The sequence below is a fragment of the Ammospiza caudacuta genome, chromosome 1, assembly GCF_027887145.1.
Source record: "Ammospiza caudacuta isolate bAmmCau1 chromosome 1, bAmmCau1.pri, whole genome shotgun sequence".
Taxonomy (NCBI): domain Eukaryota; kingdom Metazoa; phylum Chordata; class Aves; order Passeriformes; family Passerellidae; genus Ammospiza; species Ammospiza caudacuta.
The window spans coordinates 56806488-56833906 of record NC_080593.1 but is presented as its reverse complement, the minus strand read 5'-3'; the positions used below and the strand labels follow the sequence as shown (position 1 = coordinate 56833906).

At 38.5% G+C, this 27419-nt stretch overlaps 1 protein-coding gene across 1 annotated transcript in view; it reads right to left on the bottom strand.

Annotated features, from left to right (window-relative positions):
- ADCY1 (adenylate cyclase 1) overlaps positions 1 to 27419 on the bottom strand; it is a 149301-nt gene that overhangs the window by 100185 nt on the left and 21697 nt on the right. Inside the window, exon 2 of the mRNA XM_058816379.1 lies at positions 3454 to 3603. Within this exon, the coding sequence (XP_058672362.1) occupies positions 3454 to 3603 (150 nt within the window). The remainder of the gene's footprint in view (positions 1 to 3453; positions 3604 to 27419) is intronic.

Here is a 27419-nt window from a genome sequence, read left to right as displayed (position 1 = left end):
GAGTGAGGGGAAGTGCTCACATGCTCTTAAGGAGCATGAACAGAAAAAACAGAATTCCAGGGAAATGGACCCACCTCACAATAATTATTCTTACCTGTTTGCTCTGCAGAGGATGGCTTGCTGCTGAGATTTATAGATAACAAGAGAAAAGGTATTTATCCCAAGTGAAAGATTGTAACTATTTGCTCATTATCTAAAACTTGGTTCTTGGCCTTTGCTTCTGGTGGAATTGCAATCCAACATTCCGCAATGCAAGAAATGGATGATGCTGCCATGAAAGCCCGTTATTCATTGTGACCACAGATAATAGATAACAGGGTGAGCCTCACACTGAATATTAAAATAAACAGAATCTGTCTGCTCCCTTTCTCCCCAGCAACACTTTCAAGGCTATTTGCATGAATCCAAAAATGCGCCAACACAAGATATTTACTCTTGCTCACAAAAATAGTTTCATCAAAATTATCCTTTGGGGCTCTTACTACAAATACATCCCATGAGGAGAATTCACTGTAAGTAGGACACAGAGGAAGAAATCTCACTTACAGCTTCATCTGTGGTGTCTGTCTCACACAGTCAACACTTCAACTCCAGGAAGCTGCGTTTGTTCAAAAGTCAAGACCATGTTCGTTCCTTTCCAGTAAGAGACTTGCACAGAAATGTCAGGGAATAATTTTACTATTTTGGGTCACAATTCTCAGTGTTAAAGGGCTATGTTTTCTAGGGCAGATCATTTGGATGAGATAAGAAAGGCTGATGAAAACATTCAGACCTTTTTAACATGTAATGTTGATACTTCAGAGAACAAAAATACAGAACTGATCACAAAAATTGAACTAGGTCAGCAGCATTTCTTCTCCTCTCAAAACACTCTTGAGTGCTGCCAGCTGGAAACTCAGAGTATGTTATGCCACAACAACTGCAGCATAATTTTGTAGCCTGTAATCGTGTTTTAATTCTCACTCTGGTTCTAGAGCTATGCTAATATAGTGTGAGAAGAGCCACAGAAAGTATTTTGGTGCTACTTGTGACAACTAATTAGCATATTTCACAACTGCAGTGAGTTTTACACTGTAATACATAAAATTAATTTCACAAGTGTAAGAGAAAAGTTTATTCTCTTTCCTGACCTGTACACTGCCTTAGAAAAACATTTGCAGGATTATCTAGGTACACTATCAACAATAATGGCAATTATGTGTAATGTTATTGCTTTTGTTGTGTTTCTACATGCATGGATAACATATAAAATAAGACAGATTGCTAATAAGGGTTTGGTTTTTTTTTTGTTAGGAGAAATTGCTAAGAGAAACACAAAAAATCAATTTTGTCTTCATGCTGGATCCCAGAAGTAGGTTTCAAAGACAGAAATGACAGGCTTGTTTAAATCCCATAAGTGAATTTATGACACATTTATGCCTTTAAGAAGTCTGCAGCTTTGGATTACAAAAGACCAGAATTAAATTTAAAGGCTTTGATTCTAACACCATTTTTACACAGCCAGCAAAGACATGCAGTGTTCAAAGAGATGTCTACTTATTAGAGAGTATGTTCAGCTCACAAACAACATATTCACTTAATTCATAACAGAAAGTACTTATGGACTTGTGTTACTCCACACATAGGAACAGACTTGCTAAAGAAATTGCAAATGAGGGACAGTAAAATTGAGTGACGTACACAAGCTTTGAGGACCCTGCCATCTTGTTTGGTCTAAGTAACCGCCACACATCACAGACACATTTTCTGAAAAATCCTTTCCTTAGGATTTTTTTCTCCTGAGAAGCTGAGAGACCTCAGGAACAAAATGTAAACAATGGTTATCTGCTGCTGTGGAATGCAACAGGTGGATCTGTGATTGGTCTCATGTAGTTTTTTCTAATTAATGGCCAATCACAGTCAGCTGGCTCAGACTCTCTGTCCAAGACACAAGCTTTTGTCATCATTCTTTCTTTTTCTATTCTTAGCTAGCCTTCTGATGAAATCCTTTCTTTTATTTTTTTAGTATAGTTTTAATATCATATGTATCATAAAATAATAAATCAAGCCTTTTGAAACATGGAGTCAGATCCTCGTCTCTTCCCTCATCCTAAGACCCCAGCAAACACCATCAAAACCACGCCACATAGGTATTCCAGTGTCACTCTCTATTATCACCTATACAGAAAGAAAAAGCTAGTCCAAACCTTACACATCAATAGATAATAGCAGATTTAAGCTATGACAGGTTTAAGCTATAAAAGACAAAGATTGTTGTCTTTTTCCCAACCTGGAAGTGAAACTTGAGATAATTTTAGCTCAAGGAGGTAATATAAAAGGGGAACTTTATTTGAAGGCCTTCAGAAGCAGTTATGGAAAGATGTCCACAAAAGCCCATCCTTCTCCAGGGATAAGTACATTTTTAAAGGTTCAGAAAATTAGCATAATTGATAAAAAATACCAGTTAGGAAGACAAGCGGTGATGCAATTCCCTCCTGAGGCCAAGTCCCTTCTCTGGAGCCCCCCCTTCAGCACTTGTTGTACTTTGTCCATGAGATGTATCTCAGAGAGTTGTTCTGAGCCTTGGCTCCCAGGAGAAATCAAGATAGCATGGAGCCTTGTACCCTCCCAGGCTTGGAGCTCTGGAATATGTTTTGTCTTTCGGCTTAGGGAAAGGCCATGAAAAAGTACTTGGAAAAGTAGCTACTAATACAATGGAACAGAGTTACAAATATTTGTGTGGAAAATATAGAGAACATATAAAGGAAAAAAAAAAAAAGGGAAAACCCAAATGGCATCAAGATCTGTAAGTAAAAACAGCAAGGTTCACAATAAAGCATTTTCTTTGTCTATTGTTTCCAAATATGCTTGGAAGGCTGACTGATAAAATTGTATGAAAAAAACTATCAAATAACTGAGGTGATTTTTGAGAAGAGATACTGATTGCTATTACAGTTATTCTTATTATTAGTTGTACAAAAACATAATATATTCATTCTTGTTATCACTTATTCAGTTACCAGTGCAGCTCCTTGTCCCCAAAATGTTGACTTTTTTTATCGATGCTATGAAGGCAAACACGTTATAGAACATTTAGCGAGAAGAAAAGTACTTACAGTGCATCTAGCACCCAACCAAAAACATCCAAAACATCCATACAGATAAATAACCACAATCTTATATTACAAAAGTTGACTTTGATTCAGCCCTAAAATAGATCCCTCTGGCACTGGAGCTGACAGTAGCTGTGGAGTCAGCCTGTACCTTCTCTGAGCTCTGCAGATGAAGAGTGAATAGTGTGCATCCTCTGGGGAGGAGGACCTGAAGCAGATGGGGGAAGGCAGCATTTCCTATGCAATGGAAATGCACACATGCCCTAGCATACATTTGGCAACAATGTCCTGACCTATGGTTCACATAACTACAGTCATCTCAGGAGAAACAGAGAAAAATAAGTAAGTTTTAGAAACTGACCTGTTTTTCATTTTCATCCTCCAGTCTCAGCCTGTCCTCAATGCAGTTCCTGGCCTGAAGGAATGCCTTCCTTTGAGCCCTTTCTGTCAAAATCCTCACAAAGACCCCATACAAATTTACACTGACAAAAAGGATTGCATTGGCCACAAGCTGTAAGAAAGAAACAGAAATAAATGTATATTTTAAAATACAGATTTTCATTTTACATTTCTGCTCAGCAAGGATATATTAAAAAAAACTTGTTGAAAACTGTGCCTTGCTAGCCACATCACTGATACCCCTTCCTGCACTGAAACAATTACAGCAGCTTTCACAAATATGGAAAAGCAATACTGCATAATACAGAATTTTGCATCTGTTGGAGTTAATTTCTTTTAGCTTGTCATCTTCATTCATCACCATTTCTTTCATCAGCCCATTGGCAGATCTGTCCACCTAATAAGGAGAGTAATATCATCAGTATTTGTTCAAATATACCCTGAAAACTGAAATAGTTTTTCTATGCCTTTGTAAAGAAAATATATTTTTGTCCCTTTTTTAATAGTGGAGAAGACAGGGATTGACAAATCCGTGACTGCAAAAAATGTGTGCCTAAGTGCCTCACAAGCTTTCATATTGTGTAGTTTGCATTTGGAAAATCTGTTTCTCTTCCCCTATTCACTGTTAGCAACCATATTGTACTATTTGAGAAATCATCCAAAATATCATTGATGCTATCCTGCAGCAGATCTCTCAGAAAGTGCTGAGTCCTTTCAGATGATGGCCCTCAGCTCAACCCAAGACCCACCACTATGCAATAATCAGTGACCATGAATTACTTTGGAACTACTTCTATGAACAGTGTTTTTGTGAAGGACACAAAAAGACACAACTGCCTTTCTGGGTTTTTAAATGTTTTAACAATATGTGATAAAGTTACTTAACTAACATTAATAACTGAACAGTGGTTTGTACATAACTTCCGTATCAAAGGCAATTATGTCCAAGTTTCTCACCATATCTCTCAAACATGTCTTCAGATTATAATTTCTGCAATGCAATGTCTATTTAGTTAGGAGAAAGTGGTGCCTTTTTACCCATTGTCTTTTCAGTCCCAGTATCCTTATATACCCTAGAGCCTTCAACAACATCATGATAAGGATTCATGGGACTCACAAATTCCCAAAAATCAGAAATGAGCCGGCATTTAAACCAGTCAAGAGGGACCAAAGTAAGAGCAAAGAAAGACATTACAGCAAGTAACACAATTTATGTTAAGTTCCTATCCACCTAAAATAGTCAAAAAAGACCATATAACTGACATTTATTTCCTTTTTCAAGGTATATATTTCAAGGTAATACACCTCTACTGTTGCATGATCTACCAGCATAAATTGGAGCGGGGACAATTTCTTTTGATTGCACATTATAAGAAGTCGAAGTATACCAACAACATAATAAAATTTTAAGAAAAATAAAACCACTGATATTGTTGTAGAGAATGCTTCCTTAAGAAGACTAGGGTTGAAGGGTTTATGGTAAGCCATTATAGTAAACAAAGATCCAAAATGACGTCCCTGATATCTTTGGACAGACTTCGGGAAATGTTCCACTCTGCAAAAATCAGCAGGAAATTTCTGATGTGCATAACTAAAGGTAATAAACATCCTACCTATTCACTCAGAATAGTAGGAAGAATTGAAAGACTAATTCTGGGTCAGTTTTACAGACCTTCATGGATTCACAAGTCCTCTTTTACCTTCAAACCTGGTTGTTATTAGTCAACAGGACATCAACAACAAATTCCCTGCAAATGTTCTCACCAGCACAAAATCCAATGATAACCTATCACAATTAAAGGAGCTGTGTCTAGTGGTACTTTCCCCCTCAGTTATCAAGAAAGAAACAATTATCTCACAAGAGCTAAAAGCAGTGAGGAATGGTGTTATAGCTTCCTCCCAAGAATGGCAAAAGGTAGGTGTCACAGTTTGACGCTGGGACGATGCCAGTGCCTCCATGAACATATATGCACCCTGGTGTCTGCTGTGAAATGTGACCAGGAATAGAGCAAAGCAGGTTCCAACTTAGGAATAAAGAAGAAAAACTTTATTAACCTACAACTATATATTAAAAGAAACACACACAGAACTCAGAATGAAAACCTTCCAAAAAAATCCCTCCTCCTTTCACTAAATTTCCAATACATCACAGTAAGACAAAACCTTGGATTCTCAATTCCATTACCATCCCTCAGATCACCAATTCTCAGTCCATCACCATCCTTCAGATAATCAATTCTCAGTTCATCAAGGACAGGAGTCCCTCTTGTGCCATAGGTTTCCCCTGGAAACACAGTTGAGATCTCTTGTGTTTCCTGTCACACGTGGCATCGCCCGGAGATCATTTGCCATCGTGACATCTTCCTTCCATGCCTAGTGCTTTCACCACTGCGCATGGGCCAGAGTTGCTTCTAGGGTTCCCCTTTTAAAGATGCTTTGTCCAGTTCCAAATAAAGCACAGTCTCTCACTTTCGGCACACCTGTTGCCCTCCAAATTCACCCCCTGGGGCTGAGGGGCCTCGAGAGCAGAGATCTTCTTCTTCTCTGAAGACGGAGGGCACCACCACCCTCCTCACCCATTGTCTCTGTTCACACACTCCTTCACATAACATCACTGCACTCTCTTGGCTCCAAGCCATTGCCTCCCCCTAAATGCAGTCTCTGTGTCACAGGAAAAATGGTTCTGTCCATGGCTATACAAGAAAAGTCCAGCCAAAGGCCACTCCATCATCTCCTCCCACCAAGATTCTTCTCAACTACTCTCATGGCCCATTTCCTCTTATCTCATCTCTATCTCTTTTCTCATTCAGCTCCAGGAGGATCAGCATTTGTAAGGTTTCCATCATGCAAAGAAAGGGTTAAAAATCTCAGACTCTGCATGTCCAGAACTCCCATGGCTGCCCTGCTGGGCACCTTCTCCCTGCATCCCCCCTTCTCCTTCTTGGCCAGCCTGCTATCAAATTTCAAGGTGGCACAAGCATAGACACCAGCCCTCTCTCTCTCTCTCCTGGTGGGTGGGTGGCTGCCCGATGCCTCTTGATGCTCCTCCACCCTTCCGTCCTGCAGGGGCCTTCACCTCCCTTCTCTGTCCAAGGCCCGGCCTACCTCACTGGGCCGCACGGCTTCCCCTCTCCTGCCCAGCCCGCAGCCGGGCAGGGGAGCTCTGACCTCCCTCATGGACTGGACAGAATCCAGGAGAGCTTCCCCCTGGGCGTTCTCTGCTTTTAACCCCCTGTGTTCTCAGAGGTGTATCCATGTCTTCAGTGGCCGCACCAGGTGCCAATATTCAAATCTGAGCGCCCATTGGTTTGACCACAGCATCCCAAAAACTCACTTCCTTTTTAAACCAAGACAGCAGGTTCATCTGCATTCTGATTAATTTTAACCTCACAATCTCATATACCACTTACTAAAATGCTACTTCATATGACAATACAGATAGTAAAACTTTGAAGACGAAATGCAGTACATGAGCATATTATTTCATTATGCAGGCTGAGCATAGCCTGCAATTCCCATTCTGCTTCACTTTGCTTGATCACAGAGAACTGTTTGAGGTATATCAATTTTTTATCACAAGTTACCACCTTCTAAAATGAAATAACTGTAAAAATTCCAGAGGAATCCTATTTTTGGAGACATGAATATGACCACACTCACCTTATCCTTGCATTTTATCGTGCCCAAGTGTAGTGTATTTTAAAGCTAATTCTTCAAGTGCAATGGTATAAAAATAGAAAGGATTTTTAAAGGTTATATTCAAAGACAGTGAAGAGAGCCTGCAGAATGAACAGAGCTGACAGGTACAGACAGTGCAACTACTTGACCCTGTCCACATACAAAACAGCTGGTAATAACACAGGGTGAAAAGCTATCTTTTTGTGCTGATATCAGAGTGGCTCAACACATAAATAAAGTGTCTCTACAGACAATAAAAAACAGCTAGTTCAGTTTTTGGATTTCAACTGGAAGCAGTAAAAGACCATACATTCTAACAATCTGCCAGCTGTTCTGAGACTATCATTATGATTTCACTCAAGCAACAGCAATCACCCGGTCTAGGGGTAACCAGTAGGTGGGTTCCTGCTACTTTCAGGCTCAGCAGGGTAAGTAATTTTCTGACATGCTTTGAACAGTTTAAGATAAAACAGAGGCTTAGCTGTCAGCTCTGGCCTGCAGGGAATCAGGAAAGTGATAAAGCATGTAAAAGATTCATAGATTTCAAAATGTGAGAAAATAAAGTAGGGCAGATTGTCTCCTGAGGTAAGAGTTCCTTTCCTCCACAACCTGATTCTACTTAATTACTACTTTTCCCCCAGTTGCAATGAAATACTAGTCTTTTTCTCTAGGTTTCTCAAATGTGCTATTTTCCAGTCTATTCATTTTAATATGTATCATTTTAACTACACACATATATACATATATATTATATATATAAAAATATGTATATATTTAAAAAATAAATAAAAAAATAATACATTATTTCCTATAATTCCAGGAAAGATTATGAGACTTGCTGTTAAAACTAAGGAACATTGAAAAGGTACTAAGGCATTCAGAACTGCTGAAATATCAAGGATTTTAATTTTAGGTCATTCCTATATTATTTACTATATTACTGCTTAGTGCTCTTCAGGTTTCACCATCACTTTCTATTTAGACAACTACCAAAAAACTATTTTAATCGATGAAACACAAAATAGTTCAAAGATAATTTTATGCTGCAAACTTTAAAACAATGTTATTCTTTCAATCCATAACGAGATTACAGGTCAGCCAAAAAACAAAAAGGCTATCATGGTCACGAAAGTGGGTTTCCAAAATTATTTTTAGTCACTGTCAGTGATTCTGGCATCTGCATTCTGCTTATTGCAGCATTTCAGTATGAACATTCTGAGCTTTAAGATTCTCAGGTCCTTAGTTGGTTACACTCCCTGCCAGCGGATGAATTCTGGCATCATTACTTGTGTGAGAGTGTTAGCAAAGGCAGACTTCCAATATAGTTAATCTTTATAGGCTGCCTAAAGGCTGGAACCTCCACCAGCTGTTACAACCAAATGTCTGTCTCTCTCTCTAACTTCTCCATTGCATTTTTTGGGTCTCAGTTTAGAAGGGAAGGGAACTTGAGCGGTGCAATACAGCAACACCCATCAAGGAGTGAGCAAATAATTCTAGCAGTAGATATATGTAAGACGCTTATGCATATACAGAGCTTGAGGAGTTTAATTAAAGATCTCCTTTTTATTCCCCAGATTCATCTCCCTCTTCTTGAGTGTCCCACAGGATTAGCTGAGAGACTCTTTGAAGAGTCTTTTGAAACATTTTTCCCTGTTCCAGATAGGATTTATTCTCTTCTTTTTCTTTCAAAGCAAGAATGCTCATGTGTGCTTTCATGGGCACACTTGCTCTTTCTCAATTAAATGGTGAAAAATTCTTCTACATAATATTATTTTTATTTTGAGAGGACTCTGTTTACTCAGAAGACATTCAGTTCTCAGGTAAAGAGTTCCATAGTAGATGGTTCAAAATTAAAGCTGGTTTTGTAGTAAAACAGAATAATTTTGTAATAAAACAGAAGCAGCTTTCTGTTTTACTACAAAATTATCTCAGAAAAATGTGGCTGTTTCAAAAAAAATGTAAGTGACTTCTGGATCACAGAAAACATTTTTACAAAGTGGTGCTCATATGGATGATTATTGAAGTGCTCAAATAGTCTTAGGCTAAATAATAAAAAAAGAAAACTTGAAGAAACTCCCTCAGAATTTCACTGTGCTTTCTAAAAGGTGGAATTGTGGTGTAAGTAAGACTTCAATAGTTACTTACTCCCAGAGTTATAATTTAGTATCTAATATCAATATTTCATTTATTCTCAGAAGCGTGAGTTCTCATGACAACTCATGAAGTAGAGTGGAACATGTAGGAGATATAGCCAGCATTTCCATATGAAAATTGAAATTTGCTGGAAAATGAAAGATCAGTGCAATTTCTGTGTACCTTAATCCTTAGATACTTGATGGGAGGTATGGTATGTCTGAACTCTACTTCCAGTTTCCTCCAGTAATTGAATTTTACTGCAAGTGATTTCTGTGCCACTATTGTTGCTCCTGCTAGGATAATATAATATTTACTCATTCTGTCAAAATACTTTGATAATGTAACATTCACTCATTCTGTCAAAATACTTTGAGATGCAGCAATGCAATGCATTACTTCAAAATTTGAATATCTATTGTGAGGAATGTCTCTAAAAAAGGAGTTGTGAACAGCTTACAAAAATGACTTAGAGCTTCTATTCAAGTGTTTTACTAAAACACTTGAAAAGCAAGGCAAGACTGCTCTTTATGAAAATTGTTGGTATCATGAACAAGGGTTTAAAAAAAAATAGTCTCTCCTGTTATGGCAAATACTAGCATTAGAGTAGTGCTGTATTTACAGTGCTAGACTGTGCAGAGGAGAATGCACAAACAGCTCTTGATTCTGACATGGTGTTGTTAAGTTTAGAAATTAATTTAGTCAACTCACTTTGAAATGTTTTGAGCATGCTTAATTACTAAATCTGCTCCCTCTGATCGCTGAAGCAGTGTAAGAGAGGAAAGAGAACTTCTCCCTAGTTCCTGAGAGTTTCCAAAAAAGAACACCCTCCTACCAGAGGAGGCAGCTGGACAATTTTTCTCCAAATAAACGTATTCTCATTTTGAATAAACATCCCTCTATTATTTTGGTAAAAGTTAGGTTCCAGCTGGCTTATGTCATATGCTAAGGAAATGCTGTTCTGCTGCGCTATTCACACGGTTTCTGCATGCATTTGTAACCTCCTGAATCTACAGCATACTCTAAAAGGAGATTAGTGAACAGTTATTTCAGTGACAATGAGGACAGGAGTCGCTCTTGAGGAAAAGACAGTATCACTGGGATGTCTATACTGTACAAATAAAGAGAAATTATTAGGATATCAAGGATGCTAAGTACACTAACCACAGCCAGTTTTTCTGAAGTGTGCACACGCCATGTGTAATTACAGAAATCCACTTTGTGTCTCCTCCTTTGTTTGCATACCTGTTTGACCTAAGTAAAACATATAATTTAAAACATTTTTTTAAAGTAAATGCCATACACCTTTGTAAAAAAGCTCCCTCTACAAAAGCAGAGTTACTGAGAGCCATCAAATACACCAGTCTTAGAAATTTCACTTGATCCATCATTCTTCAAAGGATATGCTCTTTTAGCTTGGAAGCATGCTCTGGAAGAAGTTAGTGAACCTCCCTCCCACGTTATAGACTGTTGGCTGTTTATCCTGCCCAAAGCATTTACCTCTGAGATCAGGTAGCCAAGACTTATGATGATGGAATAGCAGAAGTAGAGCTGATTGAATCATAAATTTTGAATCCTAAACCTCGTGCAACACTGAAACTTAAAATAATTCTGATAAATGTAACTATGATTATGCAAGATACCAAATATTTATTATGATGAAGTTGCAAAATGACAGCTTTCTCCTAATCAATACCCTCATTCAGGTATATTATGTGAATCTATAACATTAATTTTGGCCTCTTTTTTTGAGATTCTTAAATTCTGTGCCTTTCTTAGGGAATTTCTGAAAGGAACTCAAAATTCCATCATTTTTACCTCTTCCAAGAGCAATAAATTAAATCTTTGTTTTGATGTATCAAGGCTTCTGGGTTTGGGTTGAGGTTATTTTTTGTTTTTTTTTGTTTGTTTGGTTGGTTTTTTTGTTTTGTTTTGTTTTTTGTTGGTTTGGGAGTTTGGTTTTTTTTAAATTTGGTTAGTTTTTTGTTTATTTTTGGGTTTTTTTGCAGTTTGTTGTTTTTTTGGGTTTGTTGTTTTGTTTTGTTATTTTCTTGTTAAAAAGACAGAAAGCAGCACTTATCCACAAGAACTTTTGTTCTTTCTGCTTTTTCAATGAAGAAAGAAATGTGATTTTTAGGGAATTTGAAAAATACTATACAAAAGACTTACAGGTAACCTATAATAGAGAACTGATATATGAAATTTTAGATAGAAGAAATAAAGGACTGGGTGGAAAATACAGGCTGAAATACCTTTGAGTATAACTTCTAAATTACTTCAAACTTTTCCAAATAACGAATGATTTCATAAAAGCTGTACTTCTGGGAGAAAAAAAAAGACCAAAGCACACAGCAATATTCTTTTACAAATGGCTGGCAAAATTGCAACAGTACTGTTTGAAATTTTCCAATGGTATGCACTGGGCTGCTGTACTTCAGATATATAAAAAAAAAATTTAAAATGGTATCATTTGTCTCCACCTGATCCCTGTTTTTTATATATCATGTGTACCTACTGATACACATGTGTGTTACTGACATCACGTGAGCAATATTAGTTATTTCTCTTGGTCTCATATTTGTATGCACAAGCCCAACTGATGTTAGTATGAAAAGTCTTCCCATATATCAAACTAGAGCTTCAGATAGATAACAGGAGGTTACTTCTAGATAACAAAAACTCTCTCCAAAGCCCACAGAAGTGGCACCATTCAAAAGAGAAAACCTGAAGAATATTACCTGTGAGGGAAAAAAAATTTCCTAGTCATCCATATTACTTTCTGGGTATACAGGAGGAACTGGCTTTCCACAGTTTTTCAGGATATGAGAGGCTATGAATGGCTCTCAGAGAAGATATGAAAGATGTGATACCTCAGCTATAGCTTTCTCTTGCTCTTATTGTGTACTGAACTCCAGAGTGTAACAGGTTCACGGAACAACACATACCTTAAACACAATAATATGGTCTCAGTCACTTCCATCTGTGGAAACATTACACAACAAGCTACCCAGAAAAAGACAAAATATTCTTGCTAATGCCTTATGTGTCACATCCCATGTATTTCCTACTTCTGAGAAGATACAGGCAAATGTTACTGATATGGTTTAGGAATGGTATTCTTCAATTTAGTGTTCTCACCGAAACACTCCAAATCATGAAAAATACTTCAAGCCATGTGTAAACTCTCTCACTCCCTCCTTCCCCACCCTGTCCTCCTGTAGCAGCTAAAGAGGAGAACTGGAGGAACAAAAAGCAAAGATCATTGGTGGAGATAAGAACAGTTAACCAGAAACAGCAATAAAATAAGCATGGTAACAGCAGCAATATCACTGACAGAGTGCAGAGGAGAAGGCAAATAATTCAGACACAATTGTTCACCACCAGCAATACCCTGAGCATGGGAATACTCCTGCCCCAGCAATGATGGGAGGTGGTATAGGATAACCTCCTGTGGCTATTGCCACAAGCCATGCCTCAACATGCAAACGTTAACCATTTCCTAGCTGGAACCAGGGCAGTTACTTGTATTCCTTTCCTCGTTTAGCTGTTGCATTCTTTTGCAGTGTTTTTTTAAGCCATCATAGAACAAATAAGCCCTCAGTTCTTCAGTATACTGGAAGTATACTAGTATACACTTCTGTACACTGGAAACTCTGCTATGGGTTTGGGGTTTTTGGACATTGCAATTGCTTCCAAGCATTATGAATAGCTGCTATCTATCACAAAATATTTGGAATATGTTGCCCAAGTCATTTCAAATAATTTCTATAGAAATTGTGGCCAATATTTTTATTTATTTATGCATGCCATTAACTTCACAGAGTCCACATCACCAGCCTCTGAAGTTATTCTATATCAACCCTTATTCTCAGCTTTCTCCCCTTTTCTTATTAGTTAGTATAATGCTTATGTTTTGCTATTAGAGCATAGTGCAGAAATCTTTTGTCCAAAATTTATTTGCATTTGTTGTATGGAATACATGTTTCCTTTCCCCCACAAGAATCAACCTATCTGTTTTTTTTAAGCTGCAGTAATTAAATACACCAAGATTGTGGGGATATACAATCCAAGTTAGTTTGAAACCTTTAGTGGTACCATAGTTGCTAGGTGACTGGACCTTCAGATCATAAATGAAGTTTTTTTTCATTTGAGTCCTATGCATGGTTGAGAAACAGCAGGTAGTGGCCTCAGTCTGGTGCCTGGCTGCTGCAGACAGGAAGTATTTCTTATCTAGAGTACAGCCCTTAGACTACGGATGCAGAATGAGGCCATGGTGTCAGTTCAGCAAGGGCAAGCACATTTTCAGATTGTGCCTGTAACAACCCAAAGAGGACAACTGCCCAGTCTGAGTGGGACAGCCTCTTTCCTGGGCTCCGTGCCATGCACCCTTCGCAACCCATTGTGTGCCACACCTGGAGTGAACTCACTGTCGCCTCATGCTGCTGTGGCATGATCAAGTTACACACATAAAGTATACTCCACAATGTCCCCCTTGCAGGGCCTGGCGTTCTAAAGAGTGACATGTCTTGAGCCCCTGTATGTTCTGACAGCTGGAACATACTTCCAGCTTTTCACTTAGGCCCTCTCAGTCAGCAGCTTTAGTTTAGTTTTCAAAGCATTTTCTGTGAAATCTCAAAAGTGCTATATGAAGTTTTGCCAGTAAAGCTTGCTGGGGCAGAGGGCTATTCTGCCAGCCAGTAATAGAGCTGGTGACACAACATGGGTTTTCTGAGTCTGAGCTCTGTTCTCTAGTGTTCAAGCTTGGACTTGTCAAGCCTTGGAACTGTGCTGCTGGGGATGAAATACTACACCCAGGCTTACTCTATGTGCTTCACAGCCACTGAACCATCTACCTGGTACTGAAATGGTGCTCTGTGCTGTACACAGTCTATTTCCAAAGACAACTTGAGTTTTGCAACTGGAAATTTGGGTGCATAAAACCTGGGAAATGCAACATCAATCCCTAAAACCTGTAAGTGCCTTTTTTGAATTTATCTTCATGGTACTTTTTCAAGGTCTGGGAAACAGCCATGGATACAATCAGGTTCCCAAATCAGTGTGTGTCAGTTAGGTATATTCACAGATATATCGCAGATGAGAAAATAAACACAGATTCAACTCAAGAAGCTGTCCAAATACTATACTGTAATGAAGTCATCATCGAGAAATCATGCTGAAATGCATTACTTAAGATCCTACATAATAAATTAAAGTAATTTTTGGTGACCCAAGCAGTGTCAGGTACACAGTTCCATATCAATTATGGAACTTCACATTTATTTCATGCCACTAAAAAAAGTTTGCTGCCAAAATGTCCAAAAGTACACAGAAGCTTCTAACAAATTACCTTGAAATTAAATTGAATGACTGAACTATGAGGACTTGGTGGTGAAACACCTGGTCCTTTAGGGGATGAATGAAGCCAGGTGGAGATAAAGAGAGGGAAAAGGGCATGTCCTGTTGCCCTGGCTGTCTGTGCACTGCTAAAATGAAAACATGACTGCATCAGAACTAAACTGATCTCAGTCAGTTTCCCCTTGCACCAAAAAGATTGCCTGCTAGACCTGACAACTGTCCTTTTGTATCACTTTATTTTGGTCTCCATGCAGACATTTGATGCAGTTGGTGAATTATGTCACTTCTGGTCAATTGTCCTGAAAAGATGAAAGGGCTTGCCTTGAGGAAATCATGGTCTATTACACAGAACCCAGTTACTTTTCTCCCCATTGTACTTTACAACTTGCAAGAGCTGTCTTTACAGATGATACAATTTTCACTCTGCAGGGTCATTTAACCTGCAGTGTCTTCTGTCAGTGTTGGCATTTGAGAGCTTTAATACTGTCAAAGTTAAAGGAGCAACTTAGGAAGAGTTGCTCCTTTAACTTGAACAATAAAATGGCTAAAATTTTAGAGAATTTAGCCATTTTATTGTTCAATTTTGAAAAATATTTTTGCAATGAGAAGCCAGCTATATATACCATATGTCACTAAGAAACTGATTAAAAAGGGGATTGATAGCAGATTTAAGAAAACAAATTCTGGTCACATTTGCACTTGATGCACAGGCTGATTAGGACCACAAGAGAATATTTCTCTGTTTAATTATTGTAATTAACAATTTAATCAATCAATTTTTTTCAAGAGAAGCCAAATAAATTCTAAAGCTTTAGGATCAAAGGACCAAATCCTACTGATTTTCAGTTACTGATCCTAAAAATCAAGTTAATTGCTGGAACCTCTGTATGGTAATGTTTAAAAATAGTCTGTGTGTGCTATAAAATGGAGGCATGATTCCATAGTTGGGAGTTCAGGTAGCATTCCAAACTGATTCATACAAACCTCATTGTTGGATCAGGACCTTAGAAATAACAATTTCACAATTTTGTGAGCAACAGAATGTTTTGAAAGACATATTATAAGGGCACAAGACTAATAAATTCTTGCATTACATGATTGTCTTGTTGTGTGTACATGTTCTGGTTCTGTTTTAATGTAACATCACTTAAATGCAAAACAAAAGATTCTGGGAAAAAGAATATTGTGAATGCCAGTCATATAAAAAGACGAAGTTAAACTGTGGAAATAAATTAAAGTATTAACTTAAAAACTTGAAGGTGTAAGAGGATATAAATTAAGGGGCCTTTTAGTAGAAAAGAGGATGAAATGGCAGAAAATGCAAAATAAAGAAAGGAAAAAGTAAAACAATTAAATGGAACTGACCATGCCTATTCTGAATAGAAGAGTAGAAGAGTAAAAAGAGGGCTAAAATCAAAGATATGCCAAATTAGCACAGTCTTTAAGACTGTGCTTTTTTTTTTCTTTTGTTTGATGTGGGTTATTTTCTTTTCTTTTCTTTTTTTTTTGATATCATATTTCATATTTTGGTCTGCCTCGTAAGAGAGGGGTTTGGGCTATCCTTTGTTGAAATGAAAGAAACAGGCAACAATCACAGAATGCTATTCTTTGAATTCTGAATAAGATGCCTTTCTGGTTTGGTTTTCTTGGGCTTCTATAGCTATCAAAATACTCAAAAACTCACCCCAACTTTCATTTAATTTCTTCCTGCTTAAAAACTCTCTATGGTGGGTCCCTTTTCTGCTTCAAATGTCTTTTCAGTTCTGGTTAGCTTAAGGTTGTCCATCAAATTAAGATTGTATGATCTTAAGAGAAATGATGCTATTTCCATGTACATATTATAAAAGATTGCAAATAGCATAATTTTATGCCCTGGAAAAGACAAGAGTGATATTTAACTGAGTTATTGAGTATTATGAATATTTCTTTTTCTGCTCCAAAACAAATGAGAAAGGAGAGATAATAGGTTAAGCCCCAAAGTAAACTCTCACTGATAACAAGATAGTAAAAGTCAATTGTAACTACTGTAATATGTCATATTATGTCATATTACATCTTCCTTAACTGTACAGAAATCCTCTCTTGCTAATTGTTCTCTTTATTGCACATATAAAGAAGTAATAAGTTTAGAACAGGACATGTGTATTTGCCTTCTTTTGGTACCGGGTCTGCTTGTTGTCTGACCACAAAGCTGCAGAATAAATCCAGGACTGTATTTGGCTATGTTTACAACAGCAAGCAAAATGCCCAACAGGAGTGCAGCTGGAAAGAGGAGGTGCTCAGGATGCCCTCAATAGCTGCATTTTGGAAGAGGTTACTTTGGACCAGCTCTTGTTTGCCCAGTTTCCATTGCAGTCTCTGCTCTTAAAGACACAAGATGCATTACCAGCATACAGACAAGAGATTTGGCTTTTTCTTCACCTCCACCCCCTTCCAATACAGCAAAAAAGTAGATATCACTTTTTTAAAAGTGTCTTGCCCCACAGGTCTCAAAGGACTTGTATCATAAAGACTGCACAGGTAGAGAAGATGATGACACATCACAAAGTTATGTGCTGAATCATGCTAATGTAATTGTGTTTAAGAGGAGTTCATAATAAAAGCAAATATAGTACTATTGGCTATACTATGTGTGTATGAGAAACCTACAATATACAGAAGAGCCTGAGATATGTTAATTACTCCATGACAAAGCCTTGATTCCTAAAGGAAGATTAAGATACTTCTTACCTAGTCATTTAAAAACTTGTCAAACATTTTAATATTTTCTAATGTCTGCTGATAACAGTAGACTCCTGAAATAAGTAGTTCCTAAATCATTATATGATGACACCAGAAACAATCTTGGAAATTACAAGTGTGCAATAGGGGATTTATAAAAGGTATGTGATACTGAAGTTAAGCTTCATTATAATTATGCAGACATTTAGAATATTTTAGACCAGAAATGTAAATAAATAAATATAATTTCACAGTAAATAAGAGACTCTCCAATTTTTTTGCTTTTCCTTTCTCTACTTAAGAATAAAAATATATGCTAATCATACATTCTTACAGCAACTGCATATTATTTACATTAATTTTTATGACACGGAAAAGAATTTTGCATATTAGATTATTCTAATGAAGACTCTGCTTTACTGTTATCATTAATAGACTGTTTTTATGTATATTTTGAAGTGTAATTAAAAATAACTTAAAAAATGTTTTATGTCAAAACCTTCAAAAATTTTCCTGTGTGATTGTCCCAATGGTCTGACAAAGTATCCACTTAAACAGTCCATGAACCCTTCTGTGAGAGATCCTAATTTACAGATTCATTAGTGATAGTTCTCCTGCCTTCTGAACTAAAAATCAGTGATCTGATTCTAATTTCCTCAACAAAATCACCTGAAGTTCTTCTTAAAAGAGCATCAAACATTGAATCATGCAGTACCTGAAAGTTGAGGAGATAGTGTAAGTTCAGTGAAGACCCTTAAAAACTGGAGGTGTTGAGTTAGTGACTTTGAAACAGGATGAGTTTTTGCAAACAGGATGAACATCAAAGAAATAAAACATTAGTGGAAACAAAACAAAAGAACCCAGGAATTTTGCCAAGGTGGAAGACCACATAGCTCAAGAGCACACATCTTTAGCAGATGAAGTAACAGATTACTTCAAGTAAGAACATCTGCAGGGAGAAACAACAAAGCAAATTAAACAATAAAACCAATAGCTTGATTCAGTTAAAGTTTCATCTAAACCCTGTAGAAAGCAGGTAGTCAGACCAAATGGGTGTATGCTTGTATGCCAGTACAGAATGGGGAATTGGGATGGATTAAAACCAACTAAGAAAGACCATATTAGAAGGCAGAAGTGGCTATTATTATTGGTTTTATATAGGAAAAAGTGGCAGAAAACTATGAAGAACAACCAAATCTGTAGGTAAGCACAGTCAGGGAAAAGGCAACACAATGCTTAAAGGAAAGTTCTGCCTGTGAACATGAAGTCTGTCCCTGTAGTATTTTTATTTAAAAATTAATCTGAACTAACTGTAATGCAAATCACAGGGTCACTACTTCTGTTCACTTTTAGGCATTTCCAGCAATTTCAAGCTCCATATAGAAGTTGGAGTGTCTTTCCTTAAGTCTAAATGCCAGTTAAAACACTAGTCAGAGGTGAAATCCATGCTGTTCACACAAAGTGCTGTCAATTTTAGAGATATAATCATACGCTTTACAATACATAAATAACAATTGCCCCAGTGCAATTCCTTTTAATAAAACCCAAATGCACAGTCTGTAATCAACTAAATATTCTATAATAAACTAAATTTTGACAGTAGTCACGTCACATGATCTGGTTCACTTTTGTATCTACATAAAAGCCAGAATAATAGCAGGCTTTCTGCTTTAATAGCTTAGGTTCCCACACTGTGTTCTAAAGATTTAGTTATTATAACTATATTATTATTGCCAGGCTAACTACATGTCTCTAACATTTTGAAAGTTATTTTAAATTCTGGCTTCTATTATGTTGCATTTGTTATGTTGCCTTGCTTTGGCATGTTGAAAAAAACCCCCAAACACTTTTAAATAAAAGAGGCAAATTTTTGTATTGAGCAACTAATGGGTCTATTTTGATATAATTAACGAAGCACAAGAACTAAGATTAAAGTTTTAAAGAGAACTCTAAATAACTTTATTAATGTTAATATGTCTGTAATTGTGTTCAGATTACATAAATTATGTACAATTCTACCCTTAAGACCTGTGCTAATAGGAATATTGAGTGAGATATATTTCCATGGTAAGGCATTGTGTAATGAATTCGGTGTAGAAAATACACCAAGTAATTACATTTTTGCCTGCCTAAATTTCCCCTATAGGGTCAGTGGATTGTAGGAATCTGCCAGCAGTTAAGTAGTAGCAGCTTTTCAGCAATCTACTAGGCAAAATAACTCCTCTAAATCTGTAGTCTCAATGCTATCAAATGGACTAAAATATCTAACTCATCACCTGTATAATTGCACAATTAATGCAACCTAGTGGTTGCCGCCTCCAGTAGTACATTATACAGTACTAACTTACAACTGCCATCCTTTGAGGTAGGGAACACCACCAGTTCTCTGGGGTTTTTTAGTAAGCAGTGAATGCACACAGCATTTTCAGTAATCAAAACAAGACTACTGATAGAAGTAAGATACAAGTGGAAGAATAATTTGATCTAGCAAAGCAACATTTTAGCAAAAATGAATCAGTTTGTTTAGGGACTTATGACTTTGCACAGTCAAGAGAGCCAGTTGCCGCTAGCCTTCAAAGGTGTATGTCAAAAGGTCAAACACTGCTTTATGTCTCCTGAGATTAGCACAGTGCTACAAAGACAATACCTTCTGAGCTCTGAAAAACTCTATCCACGGAATGCAATCTCTCTGCCCAAGAGACTTGAAACTCTCTCTTATGGGGGTTTATCCTTCCAGGTGCAGTGCGGTGCTCATTTTGCTTCTGGTTTCAGTGTTTGAACAGATTCTTGAAGCTGTGTGCTGCAATGTCATTAGTACAGCTACAAGCACATGAAATGGGGAGTGAGTGGAGGGAGGCACAAAGGCAATGTGAGCCAGCTGAAGCAGAGACTGCCCTGATGCTTTCCTACTTTCTGCTGATTCTTGTTCCTGTCCTGAGTCAGCAATCACAAGTTTAACTCGCTTGGAGAACTCATCTGACTAAAAACAACCGACTATGTACAAATAATCTTATTTTTCAAAGTTGTACCCCTTGAGGGATTACATTCTTTTCAACAGTTAGCAACATGAGAATCACCACTGCATGAAAATATGTTCCAGCTAAACAAAATGAATTAAGCAAGATGCCACAGATATTGCTATTAAATCATAAAATGTTGGCCATGGTTATTTCCACTGGGAGGCAGGTAACAGTGATGAAGATGACATATTTAAAGATAGACATTAAAGATGATGTATTTAAGTTAGTTGCAGTGGTAAAAGAACCTAGAAAAGGGCTTCAAATGACTGGTTTATTTAACAGTACATGTACAAAGTAGAAGAGTGGAATGAATAGCCTTTGCAAAGCCTCAGCTGTTTCAAGAAGGCCCTCTTCAGAAGAATAGTCCAGAGTGTCTTAAATCAATAATAAACCTACATTCTGAACCTGGCAGAGATTTCTTAGACATGTGGTTCCCTGACCACACAGCTCTCATCCATGCTGACCAAGTAGAAAAGGGTATGGCAGGTAAATACCTCCAGTCTCCAAAGAGACACCAATTATGGACTAAGTACAGTAACTGTCTCCTGCTGCTATGTTGCCTATGGAATAGGAAAGTTTTGGATCAGCTGCATAGGATCTACATTCTGAAAATTTCTAAAGGTTCTCTGGCCAGAAAGATTGTAATATGCTGGAATCACAGACTCACAGAATGGAAAATAGTTAAAGAGAATGAACAATTTTTATCAGAGGTGCAGTCTGAATGCTACAGTGGAAAACTTTGGGAAATGACACAGAACTGAGGGTACAAGGGAGAAAAACTTAGATTTCCTTACAAAAATGTAGATGCTTCTGTGAAGGAAGCTCCAAGAAGAATGTTAAGCTTTTCGTTTGTGAGGAGTTTTTTGTTGGTTTGTCCAAGTTTCTTTTTTTTTGTTTTTTCCTTTTATCCCTACTTGAAAGAAAAGGGAATCTTATTACTGGATTTCAACAGAGAATACAGTAGGGCCCACAGTATTTGAAAGCTACAGGGACTACCATCAAGTCTGGAGTCATGAAGCCACAAGTAAAAAAGTAAAAGAGATGGTTACAAACAAAAAATGTTCCTGTCCATGCTCAAAGCATAGATAGACAGACAAGCAATAGACAGCCTGCCCACTCCTAAGACCTAAAGACAGGTGGACAAGAGCTCCCAACGCAGCCAAGTGGGATACTGCCAGTTAGCTGTGTTCATTTGAAAAAAAACCCAAACCAATCAGGTAACTAAAATCCAAAACCCATAAATCAACCATCCAATGCAGATGATGGAAACAGTATTAGTATGAGCCAGTAAGGAAGCAGGGCAAGCCAGGCACACCTTTCTAGGACTGACAGAACTGAGCAGAACACCAGCTAACCACAGTACATTTTGACAGACACCTAATCACTGCAGAGATCCCACAAAGAGTTAAGTGAAACAGTCAAACCCACAATTCCCAGATGGAGTAATTCTTCACAAAATATCAAAGCTCAAAATCAATGTTTTTAGCAGTTGCTGAAGGTTATGAGTATCATGCAGTATTTTGATGACATTTTTCTATTTAAATAAGCACCCCAGGAGAAGAGTAAAATAAAACAAAAATCAAATGTCTCTTGCAAAGATATGTCACACAGTTCCAATTCAGCAATATTTAATTCAACTCCTGCAAAACGTTTATTAAAAAAAAAATCCTCACTTTTTTCCACATCTGCAGCTTTCTTCATCAAACAGCAGTTTGCTCTGAAAATTTTTACCATGCAGTGGCACTCTGGCAAACTTGGTGAGTAATTCAGATGTGTTGTGAAATAGAGCATGGCTTGGAACTATTAAGAATGCTAATGTTAGGTCCATCGACTGTGGCATTAAAGCTATTGCACAGGCTGTTGGCTGATCTGGGGATGCAAGTAATGGCTGATGCACACTGGTAGCTGAACACATCGAGCCTGTGTTTCACTGCACAGAGAGGTGTGGGGCACTGCCTCTGAAAAAACAAGTGTTTTGCACGGCCAACCTGATGTTTTCATATGTACAAATATATGACAGAATTTTAAAATGCCACTGTGAAACACGACATGGGAAATTACAAGACCAACACCAAAAGGAGATCCGGGAGAAAGAAATTAAGCAAGCCCTGTAACCCTGTCAAAAGATTTGAAATAGCATAGTAGGAAATCCATAGGAGTCCAAATCCCTTTCATCCCACACAGTTATCCCTAGTTACATACCTGCTTTTGGCTATTGCCTTTCAAGCTGTGAAGGCCTAGACAATTCTCTGCAGAAATTAGAATTTTCCTGGGTATAATATGTGAATTAATAATTCTGAGTTATCTAAAATGGAAATTAGACTGACAGATATGTTCCACTAATGATCCTTTTAAAGTCAGAACAGCATTTTCAGAAAAATTATTTCCTCAAAAATGTAGGTCACTGTATTTCACTGATCAGATAACTGAAATATCTTAACCTACTTAAAGGAGTTCATATTTAAACTTCCAAAGTCATCCATTGCAAAGTGATATGTCTCTGTGTGACTCTGTGTTCTGTGTATGTTATCCATAAATGTATGTTTTATATATGTATATTGTCATGGTTTGAGGCTGGTGCAATGCCAGCACCCGCATGAAAATATATTCTCCCTGGTGTCTACTGTGAGATGTGACCAGGAATAGAGCAAAGCAGGATCTAGCTTAGGAATAAAAGGAAAAAAACTGTATTAACTTACAATATATAAAAGAAACACACAGAACTCAGGATGAAAACCTTCCAAACATTCCTCCTCCCCCCACCAAATTAACAATACATCACAGTAAGACAAAACCTTGGATTCTCAATTCAGTTACCACCCCTCAGATCACCAACTCTCAGTATATCACCACCCTTTAGATAATCAATTCTCAGTTCATCAAGAAGAGAGGAGTCCCTCTTGTGCCATAGGCTTCCCCTGGAAACACAGTTGAGATCTCTTGTGTTTCCTTGTCACACGTGGCATTGCCCAGAGATCATTTGCCATGGTGACATCTTCCTTCCAGTGCTTTCACCACTGCACATGGGCCAGAGCTGTTTCTAGGGTTTTCCTTTTAAGGATCCTTTGCCCAGTTCCAAAAAGAGCACAACCTCTCACTTTCAGGACACCTGTCCCCCCCAAATTCACCCCCTGGGGCTGAGGGGTCTCGAGAACAGAGATCTTCTTCCCTGAAGACAGAGGGCACCACCACCCTCCTCACCCATTGTCACTGTTCATGCACTCCTTCACATAACATCACTGCACTCTCTTGGCTCCAAGCCATTGCCTCCCCCTAAATGCAGTCTCTGTGTCACAGGAAAAATGGTTCTGTCCATGGCTATACAAGAAAAGTCCAGCCAGAGGCCACTCCATCATCTCTTGCCATGTAGAATTCTCCTCCACTTCTCTCGGACATCTTTCACTTGCACAGACTTGCATCACACTTTCCCATTTCCTGCTATTCATCCCTATCTCTCTTCTCATTCAACTCCAGGAGGATCAGCGTTTGTAAGGTTTCCATCATGCAAGGAAAGGGTTAAAAATCTCAGGCTCTGCATGTCCAGAACTCCCATGGCTGCCCTGCTGGCCACCTTTTCGCTGCATCCCCCCTTCTTCGTCTGGGCCGGCCGTGCTTCAGATTTCAGGGTGGCACAAGCACAGACACCCGCGCTCTCGCTCTCTCTCTCTCTCTCTCTCTCTCGCTCTCTCTCTCTCGCTCTCTCTCTCTCGCTCTCTCTCTCTCTCCTGGTGGGTGGGTGGCTGCCCGATGCCTCTTGATGCTCCTCCACCCTTCCGTCCTACAGGGGCCTTCACCTCCCTTCTCTGTCCAAGGCCCGGCCTACCTCACCGGGCCGCACGGCTTCCCCTCTCCTGCCCAGCCCGCAGCCGGGCAGGGGAGCTCTGACCTCCCTCATGGACTGGACAGAACCCAGGAGAGCTTCCCCCTGGGCGTTCTCTGCTTTTAACCCCCTGTGTTCTCAGAGGCGTATCCATGTCCTCAGTGTCCACATCAGGTACCAATATTTAAATCTGAGCACCCATTGGTTTGACCACAGCATCCCAAAAAACTCACTTCCTCTCAAACCACGACAATATATATCCACCGACACACTCATAACTCCTATTTAGCATGACATTCTAAATATTATCATATTTATAAACTTACAAAATACAAACTATCAGTGCAATAGCCCTTGATTACTTCTACTTACTTTTAATTACAATTCAACCCAAATTTTCATGCTGCCCTGCCGTATTGCCCAATGTTTTACAAATTTGCAAGTGAGCGAGAGATGCTAATGCATTCATATACAATACATTTTAACAAATTTTATTTGGTTTTCTATTTAAGTGCTTAGACAATCCATGCAGCAATAGGAACCCATGTAATATGTTAATGTGAGTGCACATCATGATTCCCTACTCCTGCACATGATTCCTGCCTTCCTGGAAATATACATGCTATGCTCCCAAATGCAAATGGTATTACTCAGAAAGGACTGAAATTTTTACAACAGGGTTTTACCATTTTTGTCGACGTGTTTTTTTATTTGGAATTAATTAAAAATAGTCAGTGTGTGGCAAAAATAAGGGCAGTGTGTGCCAAACTAGAAATAGAAGAAATGCAAATCTACAATTTTTACACAATTCTGCTTTAAACACTTACTCAAAAATATACCCATTGCCAAGGGATTTATGATGTATCCACCATTAAACAAAGTCCAATTTTTATACAGCAATCATTCACACATTCTAATGTACCATGACTCTTAAATTCTACACTTGTTTCTAACATAAGAAGCCAGAGGATGTCTAGTCCTCTGTAGCAGGACTAGCTATGTTGTAGCATTGTAGAATTGTCTAAACTCTATCATCCACTTTGAGGTTGTTGCCCGTGGTGTTGGTCCTTCTTAGAACTTCTGAACTAGAACAGAATACAGTTCACAGTGCAAAAACCTAAGTTCACAGAATATTGAAAATTTGAGCTCGTTTGGTAGTCCTTGAAGCTGAACCACTACGGGACACAGACAGTATCTAACCCACCACCAGCCTCCCATCTCAGGGGCAGTAATGACTGTGGTGAGCAATGTGGCACCATGGGTCTGATCATAGAATCGCAGAATCATGGAATCACAGAATCACGGAATCACAGAATGGCTTGGGTTGGAAGGGATGTCTACTTCCAACCACTGCAGTGGGCAGGGAAGTGGGCAGGGAAGGGGGCAGGAAGACCTTTCACTAGACCAGGTTGCTCAGAACCTCATCAAAACTGGATTTGAACACTTCTGGGAATTGTCCTAATTTTTTTCAGTACGGGGTTAACTTTTTGCAGTAGCTGGGAGTGAGGCATGGCTGAGGGGGCATGGCCAGGACCCAAATGTTATTTGATACCGCCTCCTGTCATTGTCAGGGGCAGGGGAAAGGAACTCTTTGGCTTCAGAGGAGAAACATGGTGGGTGAAAAAGTTCAGTAATGTTTTATTTTGCATTAAATTATTTCTTTGTCTTCTTTGCTACTAATACTGTTGCTCTTCATTTTCTTACCTCATTACTGTTTCCAGTAAGTTGTTCTTAGCTCAACTTGTGATCTTTGCTTTGTGTGCCTCACATTGGGAGAGGGGAAAGGGGAATAATTTGTGGTCTTTTTAGTGGAGGTACTAAATTGGAGAGTACCATTCCTAAACCATGATAGGCATCTACCGCTTCTCTAGCAATCTTGTTTCAGTCTTACCACCCTCACAATAAAGAATTTCTTCCTAACATCTAATCTAAACTGGCCTTTCTTCAGTTTAAAGCCATTGCCCCTTGTCCTATCTCTACATGCCCTTGCAAAAAGTTTCTCTCCATCTGTCTTGTAGGCTCTGTTAAGGAACTAGAAGGCTGAAATTAGTTTACCCAGAAGCCTTCTCTTCTCCAATCCCAACTTTCTCAGCCTTTTCATAGGAGACATGCTCTATCCCTCCAATCATCTTGGTGGCCTCCTCTGGACTCCCTCAAAGGTCAATATCCTTCCTGTGCTGGGGACTCCAGAGCTGGATGATGTTCTGTAGGTGAAATTTCACCAGAGCAGAGCAGAGCAGAGCATCTCACTCGACATACTGGACACACTGCTTTTGGAGCAGATGAGGATAGTCCTGCTCTGCCCTGCTCACCCTGGCACTACCAGCACCAGTGTGGCCAGTTTGCAAGGGGAATGACAGTTCATTTTAATTACTGAACTGTATGGCCAGCACATACAGTCATACATACATACACAGCATATGGTCACTTGATGATGACTATGGGCAAGATTATCACCAAACCTGTAATTTCTTGCAATTTAATGTGCAGAACCATAACTGCATCTAGTTTTTGCTACTGTGGTAGATCAAAGTGCAAGATTTGCCACAACCTGACAAAATTCCAAGGATTTGTATGAATTTCGTTGACAGATTATCCCACTATGATGTAGAGAGAAGAGGAAAAGAGAAAAAAAGGGAGTGGGAAGCAATTTCCAAAACCTGCTACCAGGAATATGGATATCAGTAAAATATCCAGGAAAAAGCTCTACCAAAAACAACACTAAGCATTGTGTTTAAAAATATGTGTTTAAAAAAATTGGATGTGGCACTCAGTGCCATGGTTTAGTTGAGGTGTTAGGGCATGTGTTGGACTCAAAGTTCTCTTCCAACCTAGTGATACTTTGATTCTGGGATTCTGTGATTCACCCAATACTAGGCATAGTGAAGCAAGGACAAAATTGTAAGTGGGTAATAGGCCATAAAATAAGAGTTTCTTTGATAGTTAAGTGTACCATATTCTTGACCATAATCTCCATGATGACAACTGTGATACGAAACTCTAGATAACCAAACATATATCCAAAGAATACTGACACACAGAGAAAGTACAGCTTCCTGTTCTCTAAGACGGGAGTAAAGACCTCCCTCAGCTGTTGCGTGCAGTTTACATACCTGAGCTGAGGTTCACTTCATTTCAAACAGAAAACCGGCAGAGCACTGCAATCATTCCCTAAATCAGATGGTTTATTGGGTGCTTCCC